Source organism: Chroicocephalus ridibundus, chromosome 9, assembly GCF_963924245.1.
Source record: "Chroicocephalus ridibundus chromosome 9, bChrRid1.1, whole genome shotgun sequence".
Classification (NCBI taxonomy): domain Eukaryota; kingdom Metazoa; phylum Chordata; class Aves; order Charadriiformes; family Laridae; genus Chroicocephalus; species Chroicocephalus ridibundus.
In genome coordinates, this window is record NC_086292.1 from 41,418,906 (window position 1) to 41,444,269 (window position 25,364).

The 25,364-nt window shown below is 43.8% G+C and overlaps 1 protein-coding gene across 2 annotated transcripts in view; it reads right to left on the reverse strand.

The window, feature by feature from the left end:
• Positions 1–3,359: 3,359 nt before the first annotated feature.
• The window catches only part of ABHD2 (abhydrolase domain containing 2, acylglycerol lipase), a 41,703-nt gene continuing 19,698 nt past the window's right edge, over positions 3,360–25,364 (reverse strand). For both annotated transcript variants that reach the window (XM_063345790.1, XM_063345791.1), the window contains exons 4-11: positions 22,949–23,124; positions 21,319–21,486; positions 18,253–18,436; positions 14,472–14,564; positions 12,668–12,778; positions 11,363–11,432; positions 10,597–10,681; positions 3,360–9,570 (exon numbers count right to left, since the gene is read on the reverse strand). In XM_063345790.1, coding sequence (XP_063201860.1) covers positions 9,374–9,570; positions 10,597–10,681; positions 11,363–11,432; positions 12,668–12,778; positions 14,472–14,564; positions 18,253–18,436; positions 21,319–21,486; positions 22,949–23,124 — 1,084 coding nt within the window. In that variant the 3' untranslated portion in view covers positions 3,360–9,373. The remainder of the gene's footprint in view (positions 9,571–10,596; positions 10,682–11,362; positions 11,433–12,667; positions 12,779–14,471; positions 14,565–18,252; positions 18,437–21,318; positions 21,487–22,948; positions 23,125–25,364) is intronic.

The window sequence follows — 25,364 nt, forward strand, 5'->3', positions numbered from 1 at the left end:
GCTCCGGGGTCCCTTGTGGCGTGTGGCAAGGAACAGGGGTGCAGCTTTTTGGGCACAGTTGCTGGCTGGTTCTAAGGAGGCCAGGAGCGTCAGCACTGTCCCCCCATCATTGACCGCCCTTTGGTACAGGGGCCAAAGAACCAGTCACCTCCACCCTCCCTGCATCCCAGAATGAGTCCCCCCATGTCTGGGCAAGGAGCCCCAGATATCAGTCATCTGCTCTAACCAAGAAAGAGAAAACAGCTCAACAGAGGCAAACAAGAACACAACAAGGGGCCCAGGCGGAGCTGGTTCTGCCTAATTCCAGCTCAGCCAGACAGGCAGGCAGGAGGAACAGAGGCTGCAGCAGCAACTAGGACTAGGAGACAGATTTCAACACAGGATGGTGTAAGACAAGCAGAATATACCCTCCTAAATCCTCCAAAAGCCTCAGCACAGCTGTTTCTCCTAGTACTGCATCATGAGAGGGAGCTCAGTCAGGGAAGCCCCACCAAAAGCCACAATGGCAAACAGAGCCATGCCTGATGCTAACGCCAATTATCCCTTGCTAACGTGGAGTCAGCAGGACCAGGGTGGGGAGGAGGGAGGCAGAAGTAGCTGTGTCCCAGGCAAGGCAGTCTGTTCTGGTTCACGAACCAGGCATCTCCTCCAAGGAGCTGATCAGATACCCGTTTCCAGGCTATCTTCTCCTCCCTTGGCCAGCAGTAGGGCTTGGAGAGGAGCAAGTTGCTGGTCTCTGCCCAGCAGAGAGGTTACCACCTTCTCTATCAACCTGGTCCTGCAGCGTGCCCTGTCCCCCCTCCATCCCTCTCAGCTCTGCAGCTGCACACGGGTGCCTTTCATCAGCCAGAAGATCAGACCCCTACCCGAAGCCAGCCGAGGTGGAGGGTGCTGACAAGAGCTGCATTCATCAGGGCACTGGCTCAGGCTCAAACCAAACAGGACGCCGGCTCCGAAGCTGCGGGGAGGATGGGGCCTGTCTGGGCAGAGGCGACTGGGGTTAAATCTGTTTTCTCCAGCCTCAGCAGCACGTCTGGTCCACGCATGGCGAGTCCCAGCCTGAGGCTGTGGCAGCCTCGTGTGAGAGCCCAGAGGGAGAGCAAAAGGCACCCACTTTTCTGCTGCGTTTGGCTCTTTACTGTGCAGTGCCCTCCATGGGGCCAGGAAGCATTTGGAGCCATCCCAAGGAAACCACGTGTGACAACCCTACAACCATCAGGCCAGTGCAAACACAACAGCACAGCTTGCTTGGGAAACAGATCAATTGCAGCTCACTTGTAAAAACAGAGAAAGACAAAAAAAAAAACCCCACATGCACAGATGGGAGCACCACAGTGCTGCCTCTGGGATTTGGACTGGGACAGTCACAGCTCTTGGGAGGTCCCTGTGGCTGCTCACCACTGCTGGGACAAATTGTCAGCCAGTAGCCTGCTTTGATGGGGAGACAGAGAAGAGCACAGCAAACAGAGCAGGAGCATGATCCATGCCACCCTCAGCTTCCTCCCAGAGTGTCTCTGACCAAGCCAGGAAGGAGTTTTGTAGTAGATCTAACAGCTAAATCACAATGGCCAATAAACCAGAGATGGCGCCCGAACACTGTCTCCCACAGAGCAATTCTCATTACAGGGGAAGAGCAGCAATGGTCCTGGCCCAGCCCAGCCCCCCTGGCGGCTCACCAGTCCCAGTTACCTCCACATCTGTCTCACTTGGGCTGTAGGTAAAAAAACCACACACCTGTGAGCTCTTAGTGTCAGTTGAGTAGTACTTTTGGCAGGACTATTCTATGCCCTGGGCTCAAAGATGTCAGTGTCCTTGCCGGAGATGCTGTTGTGTGCTTCTTCTGCCAGCAGCTGAAAGATTAGGAAATCCACTCACTCCCAAGTAGGGAAAAATAACAGAAGATGATTTCTGCAGAAATGCATGAGCCAAAAAGCTGTCATCCCAGAGAAGAGTCCTTCTGCATGCTGCAGGACAGGCCACAGCTAAGCCCTGCTTTGGCTCTTGGTCCTGGCACAGCTGTAGGTCTGGCTCTGGAGGATTCCTCGGGCCAGCGACCTAGTGATCCTAGGTGAACCTGGGGGCTGACACAGGACTGTCACAACATGCTCTCATCCACTGGAAAAAGATAGCCCTTCTTCAGTATTTTCAGGGCAGGCATTCAGCTTTTTAAGCTGATGCCATCTCTATTCTTCACCATAACAACATCAAGGACCTCGTTTGGCCAGAAGACAAAAAGAAACTATGAAAGGCTTGAGCACCCCTAGTGCTTGTGTCACATGCTGCAAAGACAGAGGGAGAAGATAAAGTTACTCCCTGCCCCCACGCCAGCTACCTCCCCAAGTTGGGCCTCAGGGAAAGCTGAGCTGCCAGCTTCTGTCAACTGCCAGGAAAGCCACATGCTCCTTTGCTCAGGAGCCTGCTTGACACCCCACACTTAGCCACCAAGCCCTGTCCCAGCAGATCCCAGAGCCAGGGCAATTGTTAGATGGCTCATATATACAGCAGGAATTGTTAAGACTGACTTCTCCCTAGAGGCCTTCTGTAGCAGCTCAGTCCTTGTTCTGCTCTCTATAACACAACAGAGGCAGGGGAAGGCTCCAGTTGGAGATGACAGTGGTGGCAGGGGCTGGCACACCATGCACGTGTTGTTACATACAGCCCCTGTGCAGTGTTCCCATTTATCTACTTGACACTCACTTCAGCTTTCATGGGCAGCAGAGCCCGGTCTTCAAGAGATGGGGTGCAACAAGTGAAAGGTGAAGACAGCCCCCAACACTGTCACCCCTCTTGTCCTCCCCCTGCCAGAAGTGCGGAAAGAGTGCAAGCTTGAGGTTTCTCCCTCAAAGGAGAGGTTCATTCATGTTTCCTAGAACAATTACGGCCCTCGCATTCACCATTAGGATAGCCAACTAGTGGATCAAAACGTAGAGGCAACACCAGAGTTCATAAAGAAGGAGTTCTGACAGAAGTTGTCCTGTCTGGAAGCAAGGGATAACAAGCCAACTCCTGCCTTGGTGTATTCCACAGGGATAGAAGGACAGCCCTTCCCCAAGGCAGTCTTGTTTCAGACAGCCCTAGTGAACAGAAACCAACATCTAATACTAATTCACATGTAAGGGCTGGGGCTAAAGGATTCATCGTGTTCCTCCTTTAGGTAATCCAATTCTCATAACTGAGAGAACGTGTTCAGGTATCCAGTTGCATTTTAATCAATATTACCTTGTTGGCCCAATACGTTCCCACATCAGATGATCCCCTCCCCACTGCAGAGGAAGCAAGTAAGAAGCATGGTTGCTTTGCCTCTCAAGAGTGACAGCTGGACTTCATCACCCAATAATATCACACACAGTCACTACATGTAGCACTGACTTCAATAAGTCCTTTATTTTTAAATAAAGAAATCCCACTGAATCAAAGATAACAAAATTACATTTTGTTTTGCAATGACTTCCATCTTACACCACACAGAAGAACAAAAATTAAAGAAAAAATTCAAAGACACTGTTTTATATATATTTATATATAATTTTAAAGGTAAACATCAGCAGATATAGAAAAATTGCATTGCTAGTTGCAAATCATCTCCCCTGCAGCTGTCAGCTCCAGAGAATCTGACTCAGAACATGGCAGCAAGGAGGATGTCTCAGTATACAAGCTTTTTCAGGGCAGCATTTAGAGATGGTTCCAGAATATAATTTTACTATGAAAATATTTTCAAATTGGCAAACTGCTCACCAAGAACATCAGAAGTCACTCAGCCTGTTCTAACACAGCTGCATGGGCAAAACAAAAAGGGCACAGGTCTATTCTTCCCGAGATCTCCACAGATGTCTTCATCTTGGGATTTTCAGAGAAAGAGGTTATGCTTTCTTAAGAAGAGTGCCTAGCGATCTGTCACTGGGAATTACAGTCAAGCAACACAATGAGAAAACATGCTCCTTTGGAAAGCTGCTGACTTGGGCTAAGCAGTAGGGTTTAGTTTTATCAAATAAGAGTGGGTTTTGTTTGGCTTTCCCCACCCTCCCCCCAAGACTTCCCAGTTGTCAGGAGCCATGAGAAGGGTCAGCATCCCAGTAGAGCTATAGTGGAGATCCTAGAAAAAGAGTTCTGTATCTAATCAAAGCTCTTGCATGACCACAGATAGACAATGCAAGCTTGTCATTCAGACAGAAGCAAAAAGGCTTTCTGTAGAGACACCTTGTGGGATCTGGCCCCTTACTGGCATTGAAACTAACCCGGTTAGGCAAGGCCATTGGGTGAGATGGAAAGAAAGTCTTTAACCAACAAATGATGCAGGGTTGGAGCTTTTGGAGAGTTATCAGATAGATTTGGAAAAAAAGCTGTTCAATACCAGCAGAGCCAACCTGATAAATGCTGCCCTGGATTGCAGTGTTTGTGTCCACTGGTTAACCAGCAAAACCAAGAATACAGATGTTCAGGATAACATTAGAAACCCTTCTACAATAGCATGGAAAGCTGGCAATTGCTTTGCCTCCCCCAACAGCTGAGAAAGTCCAGGTCAACATAACACATACTCCCAGCGACAAAAGGGGTACAGTTACAAGGCACCCCTCCCATGGGCTGGTGTTGCTCTGAGGCATTCTAACCTTGGTGAAAACTCAGAAAGTCCTCACACCAAGAAGGGCCATTTGCTTTTCACCTAGAAGCCATGAAGGAGACACTGCTTTGAATCACTGTGGCTCTGGGACATACCCAACCAACAGACTCATCTAAGGAGTAAGGACACATGGAGCATGACTCAAGCCAGAAACAAGATACTCTTCACAACGAGTTACTTATACATGCAGCACAAGGCAAGAGCCTTTTCTGGTCTCTTAGAAAAAGGCTGTGAAGAATTTCTATAAGCTTTGCACAGGCATAGTATTTCTAGAAAAAAAACTTGGAATCAATCCAGGTGACTAAACTGTTTGGCAATTAAATCCTGAAGTTGTTACTCTCTGCTCTTTATTTTGAGATGTAGTCACTTAAGCAACCTACCTCCAGCTCTGCTGCTGGAGAGTTAATAGACACAAGAACTTTGGGATTGTAAGGTGACAAGTCACCTATTAAGCAAAGCAAACCCTCCTATGACTCAATCCCTACTGCTAGAGGAGCAGAGAGCTGAAAATCATCCACTGCTTATATATGTTGTTTTTTTAAGCCTTGAAAAAGGCTAGCTAGTTGTAGGCTGCCCACAAAGTTCCTTTAAGTCAGCGCACGCTTGTACATTGTACATCGCCAGAGCTGCCTCACTACCTAGTGTCTGAAAATTCACTTACTAAAAGTGAAATTCACTTACTAAAAGAGCCCCAAAAGCTCTGACAGATCTGTTACTGAAGTCTCTAGATATGCTGATGTCAAAGGAGGAGGAGAAAAAGGGCAAGGCACCACGTGTCAAAGGGCTGTGGTCTAGGAACTTGTGACAGACCCAGGACAGATGACACACAGCTCAGCCAAATTCAGTACTGGAGCTAATAGTTCCCAACATCTTTGCTTAATGCCCCATCTTTGTAACCTATATCTTCATGAACAGGAACTGCAGAAAAATGCTCAGGAAAGAGACTGCAGGGAAGTTCAAGTGTCTGTCTTTACAGTGCAACTACAACACTGCCAGACCCATCTGAAAACACCTTCAATTTAGAAGCTAATCCAGGGACCGTTAAAAACGCTGGCAGATCTGATCTAAGTTCCTCATGTTCACTAAGAGCAAGTCCCAGTGCTCACCCACAATCTTCAGATCTCTCCAGACACTGACAAAGGCGATGGTTGGACCAGCCTAACCATCAAAGAGTAGTAGTTCTGCAACTTTCTATCCAATTGAGAGAGTCCTTGGGGTTTATGACAAAGTGCTACTTACATCCAATGAGGAGAAAGATGTGTGTATGTATACCACATGAGGCTACCTGTGGAAGAGCTCTGCTAATGGTTTTTCTAATCCCAGTTTGAAACTAAAGAGAGCACATGACAGAGTCATTGTGCTGTAATCTTGAGCTGCACTATCAGACTACTGTAATAATCTACAAGTGCACACTTCAGCAGCCTCATGTGTCTTGACAAGACATGAAAAAGATGACTTCACCTCTAAGACTCAAAAAAAAATTCAGATTGCATTTAAGATTGAGTTCACTGGGCAAATAAAGGCCACCCGCCCACATCACAAGACTAGTATTGCCTTATTTTGGGAGAAGAGTATTTCAGATTAGGACTGGACAAAGTCCATGCATCTCGGGGTATGATACTAGGTATCAGCAGCTTAAGCTTTCTCCTCTCCCACTTTCCTAAGATATCTTTAGGCTACTGCTGCAAGTCTGACACCACAAGTCTTGCTTTGAAAGCAGCATCAAGGTGCTGGGCACGATGAAGAGAACAGTTCCTTTTCCCACTGCTTCCACCTATAACAAGCTTAGTAAGCTGAACCTCAGGCTCCAGAAACAAGCCATGACAAAAGCTCTTCTTCCTCCAAGAGACTAGAATTAGTTGGTCAAGTCACAAGTGGTTGGAACAGCTGCAGATGCAAGTGCAAAAACAGGTCAAAGGAACAAGACAGATACCCATATTACTTCTGTAGTTAAGAGTTTCAGAAAGTCCACAGCACTGGTAATTCTGAAGTACAAAGGCCTGGGTTGCAGGGCAGGAAGGAGTATCCCTCAAAAAGACCCTCCAACTTTAAAGAAAAGAAATTTGATTAGACAAAGCTACAGCTCTTGCTGCTTTGAGAATCGCCCAGTCGCTCACCTCATTCTAGGAGACTGGCTTAAAATTGGGACTTTGATTGACTGGACATCTACTGTAGTAAAATCAGTTTTTTCAAACTTGCTTTGCCTCAACATTAACCTTTCCAGACAGTACCCAGTCATTTCTTAGCCTTCTGCCAGTCTGGGGTCCTGGGGAGGAATGCAGAGCTTCAGTCACTTTTGGAACTGGGCAGAGCATCCCTGCTTTTGATAAGGCTTTCAAGTTGAGGAAGGCAGATATTTTGCTCTCAAAGGAGGTCAGATGCGCAGACCTTTCCTTCATAGGTATCCACATGTTGGGTCATATGACGGGCCCTTCACCTCAACAGTGGTATGGGTACCAAGGACAACTTCTGTTCCTCTAGAGCTGTCTGAAGCTGATACTCAGCACAGTAAAGCTGGACTGAGGAAGGACCCATGAAGCACGGGAAGGGCAGTTTTGTTTCCTCAAGGCAGACAGCCATGGACCTGTGTAAGCTAAGCTGTAGTATACTATGAAAGTTGAAACGCTTTTAAAGTTGTAACTCACTGGAGATAAAAACCATATCCCCCACACACCTAAATTTATACCGTATCTATTTGATGTGTACAAGTGTTGTTTACACTCCACTTCTGTTGAAGTGAGAAAATATTTAAGTCATATCCAATGAATATTACATGAACAGCTACTTAAGCAAAAATCTGAAGTGTCTTTTATGACAGATTTTAGCGATATACAGATGCAGTATGAATACGAGGATAACAGAGACAAGATCTCCATCAACTAAGAATACCCTTGCTAACTGATGCCCTAAAATAGTTCTTAAGGAACAGCCACAAGCATGGCCAAGTCTTGCTATAGCTTTACTTGGTAACATCTTTACTTTGAAGAAAAAAGGAAACCTGGATTTACTAACAAGGAGAATGTGCACATATCCACAGTTCATTGTAACAGGCCAAGGTGTCTGGCCTAAGGCAAATGAAAGGAATTTCCTGATATGATAACGCACCTTTGCTACAATAGTTAATTATTGCTTTATTAAAACAAAAACCCATCTCTCCAACCTACTGAAGTTCACGGACAGGGCAGTCCAGAAGGCTTGTTCCCCTATATTACCAGGCTGAAGTCTTGCAGCTTGTTTCATCCTTAAGCTATAAACTGAAGTGCCTGGAACACAGACCAAGGCTGAAGCAATAAAGTGCTAATTGATGTGGGAAGTGTGACAGGAAAAGAACTTCACTGACACTGTGATAGAGAAGTCTGAAGGATGGATTAATGAGACTACAATATTGACAGAACAAGCAGTAAAAAAAGATTCTGACCACAAAGTTTCAGTCTCCAGATTGTCATGGGACAGCTCTCCTTCCAGGGGATAGACTAGAGTCTTCAATAACCATCTTGGCACAGACCATAACAACCACTTGAGGGAAAAGCACAAGTGAGTATGCATCTTTCCTGCAAAAAAGCTTTCGCACTTCACACGTTAAAACTAGAAGAGAATGTCTGGGTGTGGAAAAGGACTTCAAGCGAGGAAGAGCTCAGTGTCTTACTGGAGCCAGTAAGCCTACAGTGTTTACATAGATATGGAAGTAGTTAGCCATGCAAAGATATCATTTCAGTTGCACAGGGCTAGAGGCATACAGGTCCCCACCAACTGTAAGGCAAGTCATGCGTCTGAAAACCATCTGATGCCTTGAAAGCTAAGGGGAAGAATTTTGGTATGATTTACCCTGACATAAGGGGAGTAAGTCTAAATAGATACCTCCCCCCTGCGCCAACAAATTAATCCCTAACAGAGTACATAATTTGCTATTAAATATTCTTAGAAACAGATTGAGCTCACAAAGATCCTGTAGATCCTTAATCACTGGTTTCTGTCCGGAAGCCAGAGCCAGCTTTAAAAAGCCCTGGGTCAAACAAAAAAATCCAGTACTGAAAAGATGACTACAATTAAAAAGAGGCAAAGATGCCAAGAAAGTGACTGATCTGGTCTTGGTGTGAGAACATGTTTACATAGAAACATTAACTGATATCGCCAGCCTGCAGCTGTACTCAAGAGTCTCAGCACAAAGACACCCCAATCCACAGATAGCTGAAGCATGGAAAAGTTAAGTATTTTTCAACTAATTTGCTTGTGTAAGTGCATTCCTAGGAACTAAAAGGCTTCCCTTGAGATGGTGCAAGGCTGGAACTCCACTTACAGTCAAGCATCTGTTTTTCCAAGCCACATTTTAGTGGCTTACAAGCCTGAACCACTCACTGGCTTGTGGCTTGGTACAGGGTTTTTGCAGCACCGGGACAGAGGAGAACAGAATCATAGTCACCCTGTCATCTACATCTAAACAAAAGCTGCAGATCAAGTTTTTGACCTGTTTTATTAAAGTAACCAGTCTTTAGCTCAATAACCTTGTAACAAGTCACAGTCAGCAACCTAATTCTTCAAGCTGAGTAGTAAGTTACAGACCCAAGCGGCTATATACGCAAAGATGCTCTGACCAGATATTAACCTCTCCTTTAATTCCAACTTCGGAAGAAAATATTGTGATCAAACACCAGCCATAGGATATCAAGGAGAATGGAAACCTGAAGCAGCAGGTGAGAGAACAAGATGTTCCCAAAGGGGGAGATATATTGAAGCGATCCAGAGTCTTTGGGTCAATTACTCCTGGCCAGATACAGGCTGCTCTGTATCCGAGCAGTGAGACTTTGTCTTCTCCCACTGGCAGATGGCATTGGCATACTGTACCACAAGCTTATCCATCCAGGTAAGAGGTTCCGGGAATAGTACAGAGCCCTCAAAAAATCCCAGGTGACCTCCATGAAGGGGCAGCACATGCATGACATTTTCCCTTTTCTCTGTAAAAGAAAAGGAGGCAGAAAATTCCAGGAGGTTAACATCTTTGTGATAATCAACTCTACCCTCAGCATAACATCTGAGCCAAAGGAGCAATCATACGCAGGAAGTAGAAATGCACTGACAAAGGCCACGGCTACTTTGAAGTCTAAAGCACAGAACAAGACAGTCTGGAGGAACCAATCCCAGTTAGTACAAGGTGGTTGCCCAAAAAATGCTGCTGGGCCCTTATGAGCCCTTACAGCAATATCTGTGTTGCCATAATAATGCTCATTCTTTAATGAACAAGCATCTTTAACTCACATACACTGGAACTAGGACTGTTAGCATCATATCGAGCTGCATGAGCTCTGACAGTATGTCAGCCACCTTGTTCCATGTATAGCGAGAAAATCCCTGTGCTTCCTTCTGTCTGGAAACAGCTGTGGATAAATTCTCTGCTCACAGCTCTCAACCAGGAAAAGAATGAACCCTGCTTCCCTCCCTGTGCACCCAGTATCTGTGTGACAAAGCAGCAGCCAGCTCCCTCTTCTGAGCTCTAAAGGTAATTTGCCTTTTTTGTTTTCCTTGGTTGAAGATAGACAGCTTGCAGAACACCTTTCCTAGTCCAGTACCAAGTAACACAGCCATGCATGTGTCCCGCTGTCATCAGCAAAGGGGGCTGTTCATCTGTACTGGATCAAGAATATCACTATAATAGCCCACTTTTCTACTAAATCCCAGTGAGGAATGAAGACAGGAGGAAGCATTTTTCTATTCAAGAATGTAACCTGAGTGTAACCTGCTGGCTATCAACATAAGCCAAAACAGCAGAAGGTGCCTGAAAGGACTCAAGTTCTTCCTGCTCAAGGTTAGCCTTGTTACTTCTAGCAACTGGTGATTTAAAGAGGCTTATTACACCTCCCACAGGATTACAGGTGTAAAAAAGCAGCTTGACTTGCTTCCTAAGTCATGGATCATGATATGATATGATATGGAGGCTGCAGGTACACGAATATGCACAGCTGGAGGAGACTGTTTCAACATACCTGAAAGAGCTCTTGGAATTGATAGAAGACTCTCATGCACAAGAGGGTCATCAGCAGCATTAACCAACAGAAGAGGAACATAGATCTGCATGAAGAAATATGTCAGGAAAGAAAAAAAAACACACCAGCCTACCAACTGTAAAAGCATGTTAGCTTAACTCAATTAAGACATCTTATTTCAAAGTTGCCCTGTACCTAGAGAAGCATCAGAAAAGCAGAAAGAGTAAAAAATTAAGACTGGGGGCTTTTCACCAATTAATTACTCCGCAGCACTTTTTTTTTTTTTACTCAATTGTATGAAAGAGGCAGAGATGCATCAGAGCAAATACAGACTGAGTCACAGATCTTCCCCATTCTCAGAATTCAAATAGTTACACCCTTTCTTGCTCTGCATTGCTTTGCACATGAGACAGCTAGTGCCAGCTGTTATGGACACCTTGGTTAAAGTCCAGGAAACTCCCTTGGAACGTCTCCATCCTCTGGCTCAGTAGATCAAGGAGAAATTAATCTTCCAGTTCTACTTTTGAAAAACTTTGGTCTGCTAAGCATCTGCCTGACAGATAGCATCCTGATTCTCATCCATACTATCTATTAAGCCTTTCTTCCTTGAAACTGCAGGGTCTATTCCACCACCCATTTTCCACCTTGTCCTCATACATTCAGAACAGTTCAGCTGAATGCTGAAAATCTATATGATATCTGTAACACTTGGGTGCTACTACCTGTCAGAGTTATAAGCTCTTAAGAGCCTAGAGCAAGAGCTTACCCTGTGCAAGTAATGCAGGCAGCTTTCTTCTTCATAGTATTCCTTCAGGGAACTGTAGCCATGGAATTTCCTGAAATAGAGAAGACTGTCATTGCAATCATCTGCTTCTAGTACTCCTATGACTTACTTTCAAGCAGAGATAGGAACGATGCCTCAGTTTTCACAGACGATGCTTTTTTCCTACCCAGTGGCTCTGCAAAACTCACCTTTGGCAGCACATCCCTTTATGCTTTCTGTGCCTAATCAAACATTGTCAGCAAGTTAAACACACAAGCTGAAGTCCAGCAGCCTTCAGAGCATTTCTTTTAAAGTATCCCACTTCACTGAAGTAATTGTACATATGGAAGAAAGAAAGAGTTATGATTTTGTTCGTATTTACCTGAAAGCCTTTTCAAATACAAACCCACAACAGTTTATGAACCTCAAACATACCGGACAGAGCCTGTCTGCCAGCCACCCAGAATTCACTGTGGTTCCAGTTCTTCGCCAAATCCTCAGCACTCCATCCCATACCAAGAATTCACTAAGCCTACACTCAAGTGCCCTTTTTTTTGTTGATATAAGAGACAACATAGCTGTTGGCCCAAACTAGGAAGGCTTCAGAGACGACGGACAAGGAGGGAGATTTCCCTAGGAATGGCTTTTAAGAAGCAGCCAACAATACTCCCAGTCTGCCAGAAGTGTTATAGCTGTATAGCCCACAGTTTACAGCTTCATTTTGGAAAGGTGTCAATGCCTGATACTGAACATGCCACGATATGAACACTGCCACTGAAGAGAGTGCTATGTTGTTTTCAAGGACACAGGCAGTAACAGGCTACTGCTAAATAAAGCAGAGAGCTTAATTCAGATGTTAAGTTAAGTTATTAAGTTAAAAAGGTTGCATTATCACAGCTAACCCTAATATTTATTGAGAAGACAGCAGTATTTTTTGGGGAGAGTGTTTGTTTGTTTTTCTTCTTCAAAATTCAAGCAGGGCTAAGGATATTCACGAGCAGTTCCGAGCTGCTTTCCACATTCCATACTGTTTTTTGCTAGAACTGGCCTCTTCCTACCTTATTGAAGGCTGAAGGTTCAGATGTTACTAATAAATAAATGCCTCCTGGATGATTTTACAGAAGCTGTGACTATAAATAGTAAGTTTTTTTTTTCTATTAAGTTTTATTTAATGTGAAGGCAAGGAAGAATTTGAGGCTGTCAGCGCTGTATTTCAGCAGATTCCTAGAGCCGCAGGAAGGAGCATGCAAGAGCAACACTTGAAAGAGAAAGTACTTTCAGAGTTCTCCAGAGGATCAGAGATCATACCTCATAACGTTATCATCAATCTGCATAAGGGATGTTGCTGTATAGAGTTTGCTCAGGTCAGCATCTGACAAGCTTTGTGGCTTCTTCATGTTATCTCCAAAAAGAACTTGCCTGAAAAAGTAACATTGAGAAAAACATCCAAATAACACAAAAAGGGCAGCAAAGCCACAACCTGTTCAAGGACAACTGAGTTTACCAAGTCTGACAAGATAAAACTAGAAGTGGGCTATGTATATACAAGGCTTTCTTGGGAACAAGCACAACTTATCTGTCCACCTCCTGTTGCAGCAAGGCATAACAGAAACCCTATTAGCCTCTTCACAGAAAAAAACAAGTTTTCCTGTTATACAGAAAAAACTGCATGAGGGGCCTCTAAAAAGAATCTTCCCAGACGAGACAGCACTAATGGTATTTGGAACAGAGGCTGCATGTTAGAAGGAGGGTCCTTTGGCCTCAGACCAAACCCATGGGTGGCTTGGGTGAGACCACTAGCAGTCTGGGGCATAGCATCTCCTTCACCATCTGGTCCTACAGTCTCCCCAACACAGATATTAGGTTAGCTCACACAGCAGAAATTACTTGGGGCATTACCTTAGCAGAAAGCTATTTACTATGGACACTTGTCATAATTAGTTGTTGCCCTCAGGAGAGGATGTGTTTCTTTACCAGAACAAACAGAACAAAAGCCACAAGCTGGAAAGGGATTTTTATTCCCTTTCAGAGGCAGCTGCAGGGCAGAGTAGGAGGGAGGCTAGGTTTGATTTGGGGGAGTTGCCTTAGAGAACAAGTGATTATGGAAAAAAAAGTTTAACAGACTTGCCTTCAAGCCAGCACTGGCTTTTCCTGGGTTATGAATGTAAGTACCTTTTAATTGGGGCTTGCCTAACTTCACGTTAAATTTGGTCAAGTTGTGTAAATATTTGTCAATCTGGAATGAATTATGCAGATCATCCTACATGTCAGCTGCCCTAATTCCTTCTACAAGTGTTTCATACTGCACAGGAATATAAACAATGAACCAGAAGTCTGCAAGTGACACATGCTCTTAATTGGAACAGGTCTTAGATATTCCCCTCCTTTTCCCTTGAGTCAGGCAACTTCAAATATACACAGATGAGGTACTTACACATTTACTGCCCTAGAAAGAAGTACCCAGAGAACCTTTTGGTGGAGAAAACAACAATATTGAGCGTGTCACCTGTTTAACACACACATTCCTTTGTTATATGAGAGCCACTGATCAGAACCGAAGCACAGGGATCCTACAAGTACACCTGCACTCCAGGAAGAGTAACACTAAGTATTTTGCTAGCTACATGCTCTATTCTAGAGGAACAGCTAGAAGCCAGAGCTACAGATTGACTATTTGCTTATTTGATAAAAGCAGCCCCATACAGCAGATCTTGAAGATTAGTCCTACCTCAGGTAGGCGGCAGAACAAGAGGCTCCTTGAATAGGGCATTCTTTGGCTAGAAGTGAAACAGATGCAGAATACTCCACTTTGAAGTCTAATTGCAATGTTTTCCTGTGCGCATCTTGTTTATTCATTACACAAGTTTCCTCAGAAGGCAAAGAGACAAAGCCTGCTTTCTTCTAAAAAGATGACCAACACTTATTTGTATATTTTACAGCATATGAATGAGATTGACATGGGCTCCCCTTCTCTATTGGTTCATCTAAAGACCACTGAGCAAGGAACTGGTGCATAATCTTTCAGGAATCCTATTTTAAAGGACTGAGAAGACAAATCCAATATTACAATTAACCAATCAATACTATGAGTTTAAGTGATGTACTGCAGTACCTGTGAGAAAGGATGATCTTTTTCATGTTGTCTGCCATGAGGAAGTTATAAAATCTTCTACATTGATCCCACTGCATGAAGGTTTCCTGTGCCCTGAAAAAAAAAAAAGCCAAACAGTGCAGAACAATTAAAGCTATTAATGGAGATCTTGAAAGACCAGATTAATACTTGTAACACCTCATGGCAGCCTGGAGGCTATGTAAACAAGTATCCAAGCCTTTCCTGACACGGCTTAACCTTTTCCAGGAAATTACTTCCACTTTGATGAAGTTTGGTAGTATCAGAAAACAGATCTGCAGTCTTATTTTGCAGAATGCAATCAGCAGTTTTGATCAGAGCATTTAAGTGCCATCAATCAAGATCTGCAACACCGACAAGAGGATTTTAGTCTCCCTTTGTGTAAGTTGAATGTAATTTACCTAATGGGACTACCAAGGAAAGAACTGAAACCTGTTGCTGAACAAAACGTTGTCTGCTTGTGTATAGAGCTCTGCAGAGGAATAATTTGTGCAGATGTTTGCAATAGGTACAGACACTATTATTGTTTTAGCTTCATTGGCAGGAACTGCAGGAATAAATATTAGTTGCAGCTGCAAGTGGCATCTGAGTTGAAGTCTTTACCTATTCTCCAAGCAGAATAGCACTTCACGGCTTATCTGTTGTTAAAACAGAATTAAAAGTCATCCAGATTTCTGTGAGCTCTGCCAGATACCAGCACTCCTTTGCTATGCAGGGTCATGAGCAGGTTACAGCTTTACTCTTAGCAGGATTTGCTGTTACTGAGGAAACACACTATCATTTACTGAGCAACACAAGAATGCGGGGAGCAGTGACAGCTACTGAAGTACTCCTACCGTTTAAACATTAACATACCATAAGAACTACAGCATATTTAGCATGACCTCCCAAGCCGCAGCCTGCAAGTCCCCTGCCAGAGCAAAAGCAAGCTATGTTTTCTTGTAGTAAGCCAAGCTGGAATATGGAATTTTTTTAAAAAAACTTCTGTATTTTTTGTCTATCCAGACCATACCTACCATGTCTATGCCAGAGCAGAGGAATGAAGGAAGACAGGAAGATGCATGCTTCTGTCTTCACAAAAGATTTTCCAAGCAAACCTATTAAGTTACTACAAGACATTTGAAGTTAAAGCTACTACATTTCCCTGCAGTTCCTGTGGTGTACAATAGTACTCCTAATATGAAGACCTGCAAGCACTGAAAAAAAAAAAAAAAGAAGGCAGCTTCCAGTATTTTGAGGACTGCACAGGTTTCAAAGCCGAGGTCTCTCCCCACAGCCTGTAGCTATGGTGAAGATGCATTCCACGAGATCAAGAAGCAGAATCAGGCCTGTGCAGGCAGAGATTAAGGAATAAGGAGCCATGTCCCTATTTAGCCTCAGGGAACACATTCCCCAGAGTCTGTGTTAATTCATTAAACTAAGAGTCTCACATTCTTCTAGTAGATCCTACTATTGATGTTACTTTATTATGCCCAGGTATGGGGCTCATGCTTAATGCTCTGGAAAGTCTTTCATATTTCAGATCCCTGGTTCACCTTGCTCACCAGCACTTTTCCTTTACTTCCTAAAGTTATTTGGAGGATAAAGGCTGTACAAGCTAACACAAAAAGAAAGTGGATTTGTAAGCTAACTGGTCATGTCTACCAGGGTAATCCACTTTCACATAGCCCAGAGGGATGAGGCTAGTTATTTTAGCCTACCAGACCAAGCTCAGGAAGGCTAAGGCTTAACCATTCCACCTGGAGGTGCTTTGTACCTTCTCCCCCCCACTACTGTAACCAGGCCGCAAGGCCCTCCCTATCCTGTCTCTTGCTTAGTAGATATTTATTGGTGTTGCTTTCCCCTAGCTCTTCAGCTAATTAGCATTTACAGCAGAAGTAGATATTAGGTAGGGAGACACAAGATGTGAAAAGCCATCCTGCTCATTGCCTAGTAATACATAGCAGATGTTTTGAGACTGGAGATTTGCTAGATGTTCACCCAGCAGGTGGAGTCAAGAGCTCAGTAATCCACACAACCCACTGAAGACCTGCATTAAACTCAGACAAGCAGCTGTTATTTTTCCACACAAATATCCAAGTGGAGTATTGTTAAACAGGTTGTCCTTGCCCTGCTATTCTACCAGCACATCATGACATACTCCTACAGAAATCAGCTTAGGGAACAGCATTACTCACAACATCGTTTTGGAGACCAGAAATACAATATTGCATAATTGCAGAAGATGAACCAAGTGGACAGCAGCCAGATGCGATCCTTGCAAACCCCATCTGATGGTTGTAATTGAGGAGCTGGCTTCAAAAGGATGCCTTGTGCTCCACACCAGAACCCCAAGACAACTAAGCACATTTTACTTGAAAAGGAACAGAAGAACCTGTTCCAATTCTGTTCCAATTTTAAAGGTGTGAACTCAACAGGACGTAGCAGTAGATTATACACACTTTTAGCAGTAGGCATATCTGACCTCAAAAGGGATTTGGTATGCTGGAATATTATTGACATGCATATCAAGCTTTTAGTCATATCTTAATGCTTCCAGAAAAGTTTCTTACTTTCACCTGTAAGAGCTTAACTCATAAAAGGTATCTTCAGATTGCCTAATATTAAACTGGTCCCTATACAGGCAGGGCATCAGCAGCATGAAGAGTTCCAGCTACCTTGATCAGACTGGGAGGCCAAATTACATAGCAAGCCCCTCACAGGGCTGCCATAGCTTCACCACTTTTATCTGCTCAAAGGATCTTGACCCAAATACCCTAGTCTCAACAGCCCCTTTTGCCTTTCAAAGGCTCTCAGGGCTCAAAAGTGCAGTTAAGATACTGTAAAGTCAGCTACACCTTAGTACTTGTCCATATGTCCAGACAGTAAAAACTGAAAGCAGTGGCTTAGCCACTTGCACTGTTTTAATCTTCATTAACTGTGCATACATGGGAAGTTACAGCACATTAGTTGAGCCATCAGTTTTCAACCAGTAGTGCTGCACCCAGATCCTCCATCGGTAAACGCAAGTGTTAGCACTAGGTGGAGCTGTTACAGCTCGTGTGAAGTGCCACAGCCTTGACTTCCAGGTGGGGAAACCACAGGTTAACATTTTAGACAGACTTTAGGGCTAAGCCTTCTCCTTCCCACCTTGCAAATTGCATAGAGTGGTTGCAAGTGCCTCTCCATCTCCTAACCAGCCCACAGCACTGTTTCAGTGACACACACTAAGCGGGGAGCATGGACTGACAGTGTATGAGCTGTGTCTCTTTTTCCAGTCTCCCCAGGTAACAGCTGCCAGATGAAACTGCACACCGAAGCCAGAAAAGCTATTATGAACGAAGGGATACTTCTCAGAGTGAGGAGAAAGTGTAACCTGTTGCTTGAAAACCTGGCATCATCTCAGTAGTCTGTCATGCTGCCCAGCCTGCCTGGTTAATTATACCAGGATTGCACAGGTGATGCCTCCTCTTAGGATGCTGTAGTAATGAGACAGAGTCAGGGCAGCTCACACACACAGACTAGACGCTGCCAGCATGTACCTGGCCAGGTACAGAAAACTTATTTGCATTGTTGACAGAAAGCTTATTTGTGCTGCCAAATCAACAAACCTTTGGCTGCTCCTTCAGGAAGGTGGCATCCTGCATGCTGCAGTCTGTCAGGCCAGTTCAAGGCAAGGGATGCAACACGCTCTTCACCTTGCCCTTCCACACACACCCTGCCAAAGATGTGCCCCATCTTGCACCCCCAGAGGAGACCAGTGTGGAGAAGTCTCTAGACCTACCTTAGTGCACTGTAGCCCTGGCACACGCTCACACAGCACAGGACACGCTCCTGGTTGGCCTGACTCTCTCCCAGGTATTTGCACACAATGTTTCCGCCCAGGCTGAAGCCCACGACAACCAGCTGGGTCTGAGGGTAGGTCTTCTTGATGTAATTAACCATGGCACCAAATTCCCAAGTGCAACCTAAAAATAAGGACAAAGTCAAGAATCATCTTCTAACCTACCTAGATTCCCATTCCAACCTTCAGTTGCTTGCTTTAAGTTCAGCTTCTTACCCTTTCTGACTTTTCAATAACCTTAAGGTTTTAAGAGCTCTGATTCACACATGTGTTTGTGTATCTGTTTTATGAGTCCTGTGGACCTTAGCTCATGCCTAATTCTGACAGAGTGCCAAAATAAAATGAAATTAACTTGCTTAAAAGTCATGGCAACAGCTAATCTGACAATCCAAACTGTTCTTTCTAAAGCAGCTTGAAGAGTCCAACAACTCTGGCCTTGACATTACTATTTAAGAACAGCACACATCACAGAATCTTCATGGTTGGAAAGGACCCTTAAGATCATCGAGCCCAACCAAACAACCTACAATCTCTGCCACTACAGCATGCCCTGAAGTGCCACATCTAGATGTTTCTTAAACACCTCTAGGGATGGTGACTCAATCACCTCCCTGGGCAGGCATTATTACCTTCCCCAGGCAGTTTGTCACTTCTGAACTTAAGTGGGATGTCCGGAAAGCAACTTGCTCCTCTGCTTTTAGCAATACTGCCATGGATCCTTAAATCCATGCTGACGCAGGGAGGTGATGGAGATGCAGAGCTGGCTTGTCAGGACAGAGCCTCCGTGGATTGTTGCAGAGGCTGACTAAGCAGCTGCTTTCTGGAAGCAGAGGGAAGGGTTTAAGCAGAAGCAGCTAGCCCGTTTTAAGCACTGAAGAACTAAATGCCTCTGCACAGATCTGTTCTGCTCTCAGCTAGCATTCACTTGCATCCCACAGGCTGCAGGTTCTGAAGGATCCAGCTTCTGGCATTACTGGGGTTCTCTGATTGTTTGACAGACTTTAAGGCCTCCACACATGCAACATGCGAGTACCTACACCTATTTCTCCTGCCATTGAGTTTGGGAAAAGGAAACATGAAGAGAAGCAGCTGTAGGACTTACGGCATTAGTACACTGGTATCAACTGTCTATGCACTTTGTTAACTTTCCCATTGGATTTAAGACTGCATATCGCACAGGAGGCACCACAAACAGAAATAAAACTCCAGCTATTTATTCCTCAGCTCTATCTTGTGGAACTTGTCCAGGAAGATAAATCTTAAGAGCTGGGATTGTATCCTGTGCCAACCTAACAGTGCTCCACTGTGCTTCACCCCAGCTGTAGCATCCTTGCTAGACATTGGGCTCAGGTTTTGGCTAGTTCTGGAGCAGACTGAGCACCAGGGTTTGCATTTATTTCAGTGATACAGCAGGCTTCTGGCTGAGCATTTCAGCAGGACTTGGGCACTTTCTTGTGAACATTCTTAATGAGCAATTTTCCTCAAGATGACAAACGCTGCCTTGCTCTAGTTTCCTCTGGAAGAAGCCAGCAGTCAAAATACTTTAGTGTTTGATTTTAATAATTTGAGGGCAGCTGGCAACTAGTTCAGAAATCCTAAACTAGAACAGCAATAGGTCAAGCTCAATGTAAAGATAAGAGGATTCAGCAAGTCCCAAATTTAGGCTATTTGTTCCTCAACAAATATGTCAGGATTCCAGCAAAGGCTAGAAGGCCACTAGGATATTTGGGTTGGAGACAGAGTAAAGTCTGCTTATGGTCTTGCTGGCACTCCATTTAACAAGCAACTCTGCCAAGTGATTTACTGTCTTACTCAAAGGAAGTGCTAGGCATTCCTTGCCCTTTCCAAGGCTATAAAAGACTCAGAAAGGTATGTCTCAAGAGCTGCACTGCAGAGTAACTCCCTAAGGCCTAAAGCAAAGCTCCATGGAAGAAAACTCTTGATTTTTATAAAAAAAAAAAAACCACAGCAAATTCTCTTAGGAGGCCAAGCTTAGTTCCCAAGACATGGTAGGCTTGAAGCCATTAACAGCCTAGGACCTCAATACAAGTTGAGGCACTTGCTATTCCTGAAGTGTTTTCCACTGAGTAGATTTAATAACTATATTTATATTTTGGAAATTTAACTGTCCAAGATAAACATTCAAACTGTTAATCCAAAAACTCTTAGCAGTAACTATCTTGCTTATCTTTAAAAAAAGAAAAAAGAAACCTAACACCAGTCTGCTAAACCCACAATTTGCTCATGACATAATGTACCTACAGATGTTTGCAGTAAAGAGGGACATGAGGGCTCAAGAGAACTCAAGAACAAGCGGATCAGGTCGCAGGCAAGAGGGCCACATTCTACCAAGATCACATTACTCACTAGCAGGGCAGTTAAGAATAGCTAGAGTCACCCTTAACACAGTTCCAAATCCTTTAATTAATTTCTAGGTTTAGAAACATGTCCCTATACTCCAGGAGAAAGCCCAAAATCACGGCAGTTAAGTGCTACTGCTTCTGTAGCTGTACTGTCATACTGTAGAATTGTTGTTGTTCCTTGACGTTTGTGTTACATCCAGGGACTTCAATCCTCATGTGTCCCTCCTACGATAGAAATGTATGTTCTGGATAGGCTGGTACAAACTCCTCTCTTATTACATTTTACAAAGCCTCAGAAGTAGTGTTTATCCTTCAGAGCCCGGTTTGCGTCACATTCCACTAAACTGACATTTCAGCACCTCCATCAGCAGGCTTAGTAGCCACAAGAGCTTTTTTTTTTTTTTCAAAACTGCCTCCTTGATTAGGATACATATAGTAAGAGCTGGGAGAAGAGACAAGCAAAAGCGAATCCCAGTATTAGCCTCCCCTCTTCCTCACACGTAAGTTCAGTTTAGTTCCTAAGAAACAGCACAAAATTATCCTCATTCAGATACAGAAGCTGTGTTATGCTGAAGGAGGCTAATCAAGCCCTAGAAGTTCCACAAGCTTGAAAATAAGTCCCCGGTTGCCATAAAGTACCTACCGTATGTGAACATTCGTGGAGAAGTGAGCTCAATATTTGGTAAGGCTCCTAAGTGATTCAGGACAGCACACCTGTACCCATTTTTCTGCGCATAGTCAACAAAAGTGCGGATATACTGCTTTTCACTGTGGTTAGCAATCCCAGGGCAGATTACCATCGTGACATCCTCTGTGCACAGAAAGAGAGGGAAGTTAAGTAAATGTCACTTCATGCAAATTAAAGAGATTCAGAAGGTTTTCATTTCAGATCCGTGGGAAACCATCTACCAGAAGCAAGCTAAAAATCCTACCAGTCTGCCAAAAATCCAGTACAGGACAGGAGACTAGCAGCTATAGTGCTACAGATGTGAAAGAGTAATTCACATTACAGGAGATGAACAGTTTTCTAACTTCAGGGAAAGCTGCCCAAACAGTTCTACAGGCACTGCCTAGAGACCAAGAGCAAATTCTTCCCTTTGAAGGATGTTTTTGACATTACACACGTTCCGCCTTCTGATAGCCTGTTGTGACTGCTAAGCATACAGAAGCTCTGGTGCTTGTTCATGCACCAAGTAGACTGGCTATGCTATTTCCCCCCCCCCCATTTCCTGTGCAGAATTGGGTGTAACACAGATCTTCAAAATGAAGCTTTACTAAGCACAGACATTCTGATCGACTGGCATTAGCCACAAAGCAGATGATGGCTAATCTAATGATATTTGATCTGCTGACACTGATCACTAGTTTAACAAGGTTATAATTTCATCAGCTAAAGAAAGTAATTGTTGTAATTCAAGTAAGCACAATAAATTACATTCAGGATTAGCATATGCGTTTCAAATTAGCCATCAGACTTTGCACTTACATGCAAAGCTCTGACACTTAGCAGCTCTAGCCACTGAATTTTTTGCCTCATTAGGAAAGCACTGCTCAGATTCTCTTTGGTGATAAAGATAACAGTAACTATGAGGATCTCAACATCGCCATACTTAAGAACTCTTTTTCTGAAGGCCACAGTAACTCAGTTTTAAGTGTTGCAGTTACTACTAGTAACACTAGTAGTAACACTCACTAGTGAGTTTGAAAGGTAAAGAACCACCATGATTTTCTACTTTTTCATGGAGTTCTTGTCATATCTGGACAGTGTGCACATAGAGTTTGTTTTCATGCAGATCTTTAAACAGTCAGTAAAGACTACCAAAAAAAAAATCTCCCTAGGGGTGAGATAAGGTCTGGTTTCTTTTCCATACACACCAGGCTATGAATAATCCCATACTGCTAGCCTCTGTTTTATGATCCCACAGCCTTAACAGGTAAAGGACACTCCAAACACAAGGCTTACCACCAAGCTTCTCTCTGCCAGCCTCTACTTGAGGCAAAGGTTACGGAACATTTCTTCTGCTCCTTAGTCCCCTACCCCTTGCCACAAAGGGTTAGTCTAGTATGGTCTCTCCTGCTGTCCAAGATATAGGTATACAGCAAGACGGACTCCCAGCCTCTGTGTGTTGGTTAGTATTGCTTAGCAGCTCCCTTCCTTTGCCAGAATGAACATCTATCCTTTCTGCTAAATCAAGTAGCAGTGTCCTCATCCATCCCCCAGAGCACAGAACCAGGGTTAGCAGCTAGATGCAGGCAGCAGGTGTTTGACTGACCTCCAATGCAGTGCTCAGACTGCGGCTCAAAGAGATCAAAGGTGGCTGTTGCTCCATCTGGCATTGTGAGGTACTTGCGAAGTCCGTACGGATGTGGTGATCTCACTCTCCCCATTTTTCCATAAAGGGCAGTCTGGATATGTCCACTCTTTCCCCAGATCAGGGGTGGAATGTACCTGGAAGAGGCAGTAATTTAATTGCTTATCCCTGCTGTGTTAACAAGCATTGGAGAGCAGATAAGCACCCCCATAACAAATCTCCCTCTTGCTACCAAACATAGTAATAAATACAAAATTGTTTGTGCTATGACTGAACTGGCAGCACTGATCTTTGCAGCCTTACAGAAGGGAGACTGATATACTTTCAAAGGTGAGAAATCAGCACTGACAGCAGCAGAAGCCAAAATCCAGATATTCTTCTGTATTGAAACGTTACATACACAAATGCTTTCCACCAAATACACAGAGATCTTGTGCTTCAGTGAGATTGGGACAGCATGTTGCCAGCTGTAAAAGAAATAGGCTTGTAGACTCCTAGGCAACACGACAGCTAACCATGACCAAGCTTAATTTTTAATACACAGAATAACTATATATCAGTGAGTAGATAGACTATCGTATTGTAGATTTGATTATTAATATGCAGGTGGTAAGAACAATCCTAAGCAACATACTGCTCATTTGTCCTTTCTATAGCCCTTACCATGGCCAGCTTAAAACCCAGTCAGGCTGAATCAACAGAACAGTGAATGTAGATAGCAGGCATAAGACAGAATAACAGATAGGAAATAAGTGATTAACTTGGAAAAGGTTGGGCATTCAAAAATACGCATAGGCTAAAGCATATAATTAATAGAATGTCTTAAGTTTCTAAGAAACCTACAGGTAAAGATTGTCTGAAGATGACAAAAGACTGTGGTGACCAGAGACCGTGCCAGTGAGCTGCAACTTCAAAAGGGGAACTGGAACGAGACGATGAAGAATCACCTGAGGCAGAGGAATTGTACGGACTTTTGAAATTGCTAAAGAATAGAGAAGTGAGAAGCTGTAAGGGAACATCCAGACCCTCTTGGACAGAAATACCAATTATGTAATGTTTGTTTTAACTGTATATATATATATATATATATATGAGATTATTCCTTGTCAGTCTTTGACACTCACTGAGGTGATGGCCCAACTCTGAGTTGTTAATAAAGCAAACCTAGAAGTACCCACCGAGTAGTGAAATTCTTTAACACTAGCCAACCAAACTGACTGCCAAAAGCTGTAAAATGTTGTAAATCTAATTTAATTGAAACATTGAAGCTGGCTGGGTTGAGCCACACAAACTTGTGTAAACTCTTTACCGTACAAGCCAGTGGCAGAATTCACAGAATTTACTGAAAGTTCTAGAAGACAAAGCCCAAGACTTGCTGGTTGGGATGATCTGACACAGAACTGCTTTTCCCAGTTAAGTGAGGAGCTGGGTACAGGGAGATTTTACCTATCAAGCAGAGTACAGTAAAGCTGAGAGTGTTTTAAAAGGACCCACCAGAGCTGGCCAAACTCCACTGAATAGTAAATCCCTTTCAACATAAGAAGGGGGACTCTACCAATTATGTTTATTAAAAGCTAGGTGACGAAGCAGAGCAGATTGTCTTCCTTTCCCTGGTTTACTGGCCCTCAAAAAAAGACATGGGGGAAAGACAGCTATTAGCTGGAAAGGGTTGAAGGCTTAGTTATCAGGGTTTTTTTTTTTAGTACAAGTAGAGCTGCAAGTGGTTTAACAGGAGACATACTGTTACCCACATGGTGCTGGTGGGGAAGTCACCTGGCCACTCTGCAAAGGACAGGCTAAGCCTATGCCTTGAAAAAGATACTTACATCAGCTCTCAACAGGAAAGCTTAAGTGATTTATTGTTTAGGAGAACAGAAGTCCCAGGGGACATGATTCCAATTAAGGAGCTATAAAACTGCTACACAAAGGAAGGTAACCAGAAGAAGCTTGAGAGCTGCTGACACCACCTCAGATCCTGAGATATTAGCGACTCCCTCCCTGTTGTGGTTTTTTGGGCTTCCTGCAATTATTCCTTTCAATTTCCTGAGACCACATGAAGCAGAAATCATGTTCTTTCATGTTTTTTCCCTGTTCACAGAAAACTAGGCAGCTCGGGGCTCAAGTTTACTGCTTAGCCCATAATCCACTAGAATGTGACAGAAACCTTGCCTTTGTGCTCTGACACTACCTACTTCCACAGCTGGACCTTCTTCCTATGCCAGCTCTTAGATGTCATATCCACAACTCCCTGTCCCCCCTACACACTCCTCAAAAAAACCCCTTTGTATAAAAATAAGAACTATCTAGGCTCGCTTACCAAAACAAGAGCAGCAGTATGCTCTTCCTCCGTGTTCTCTTCCCTTATCCATGACAGATT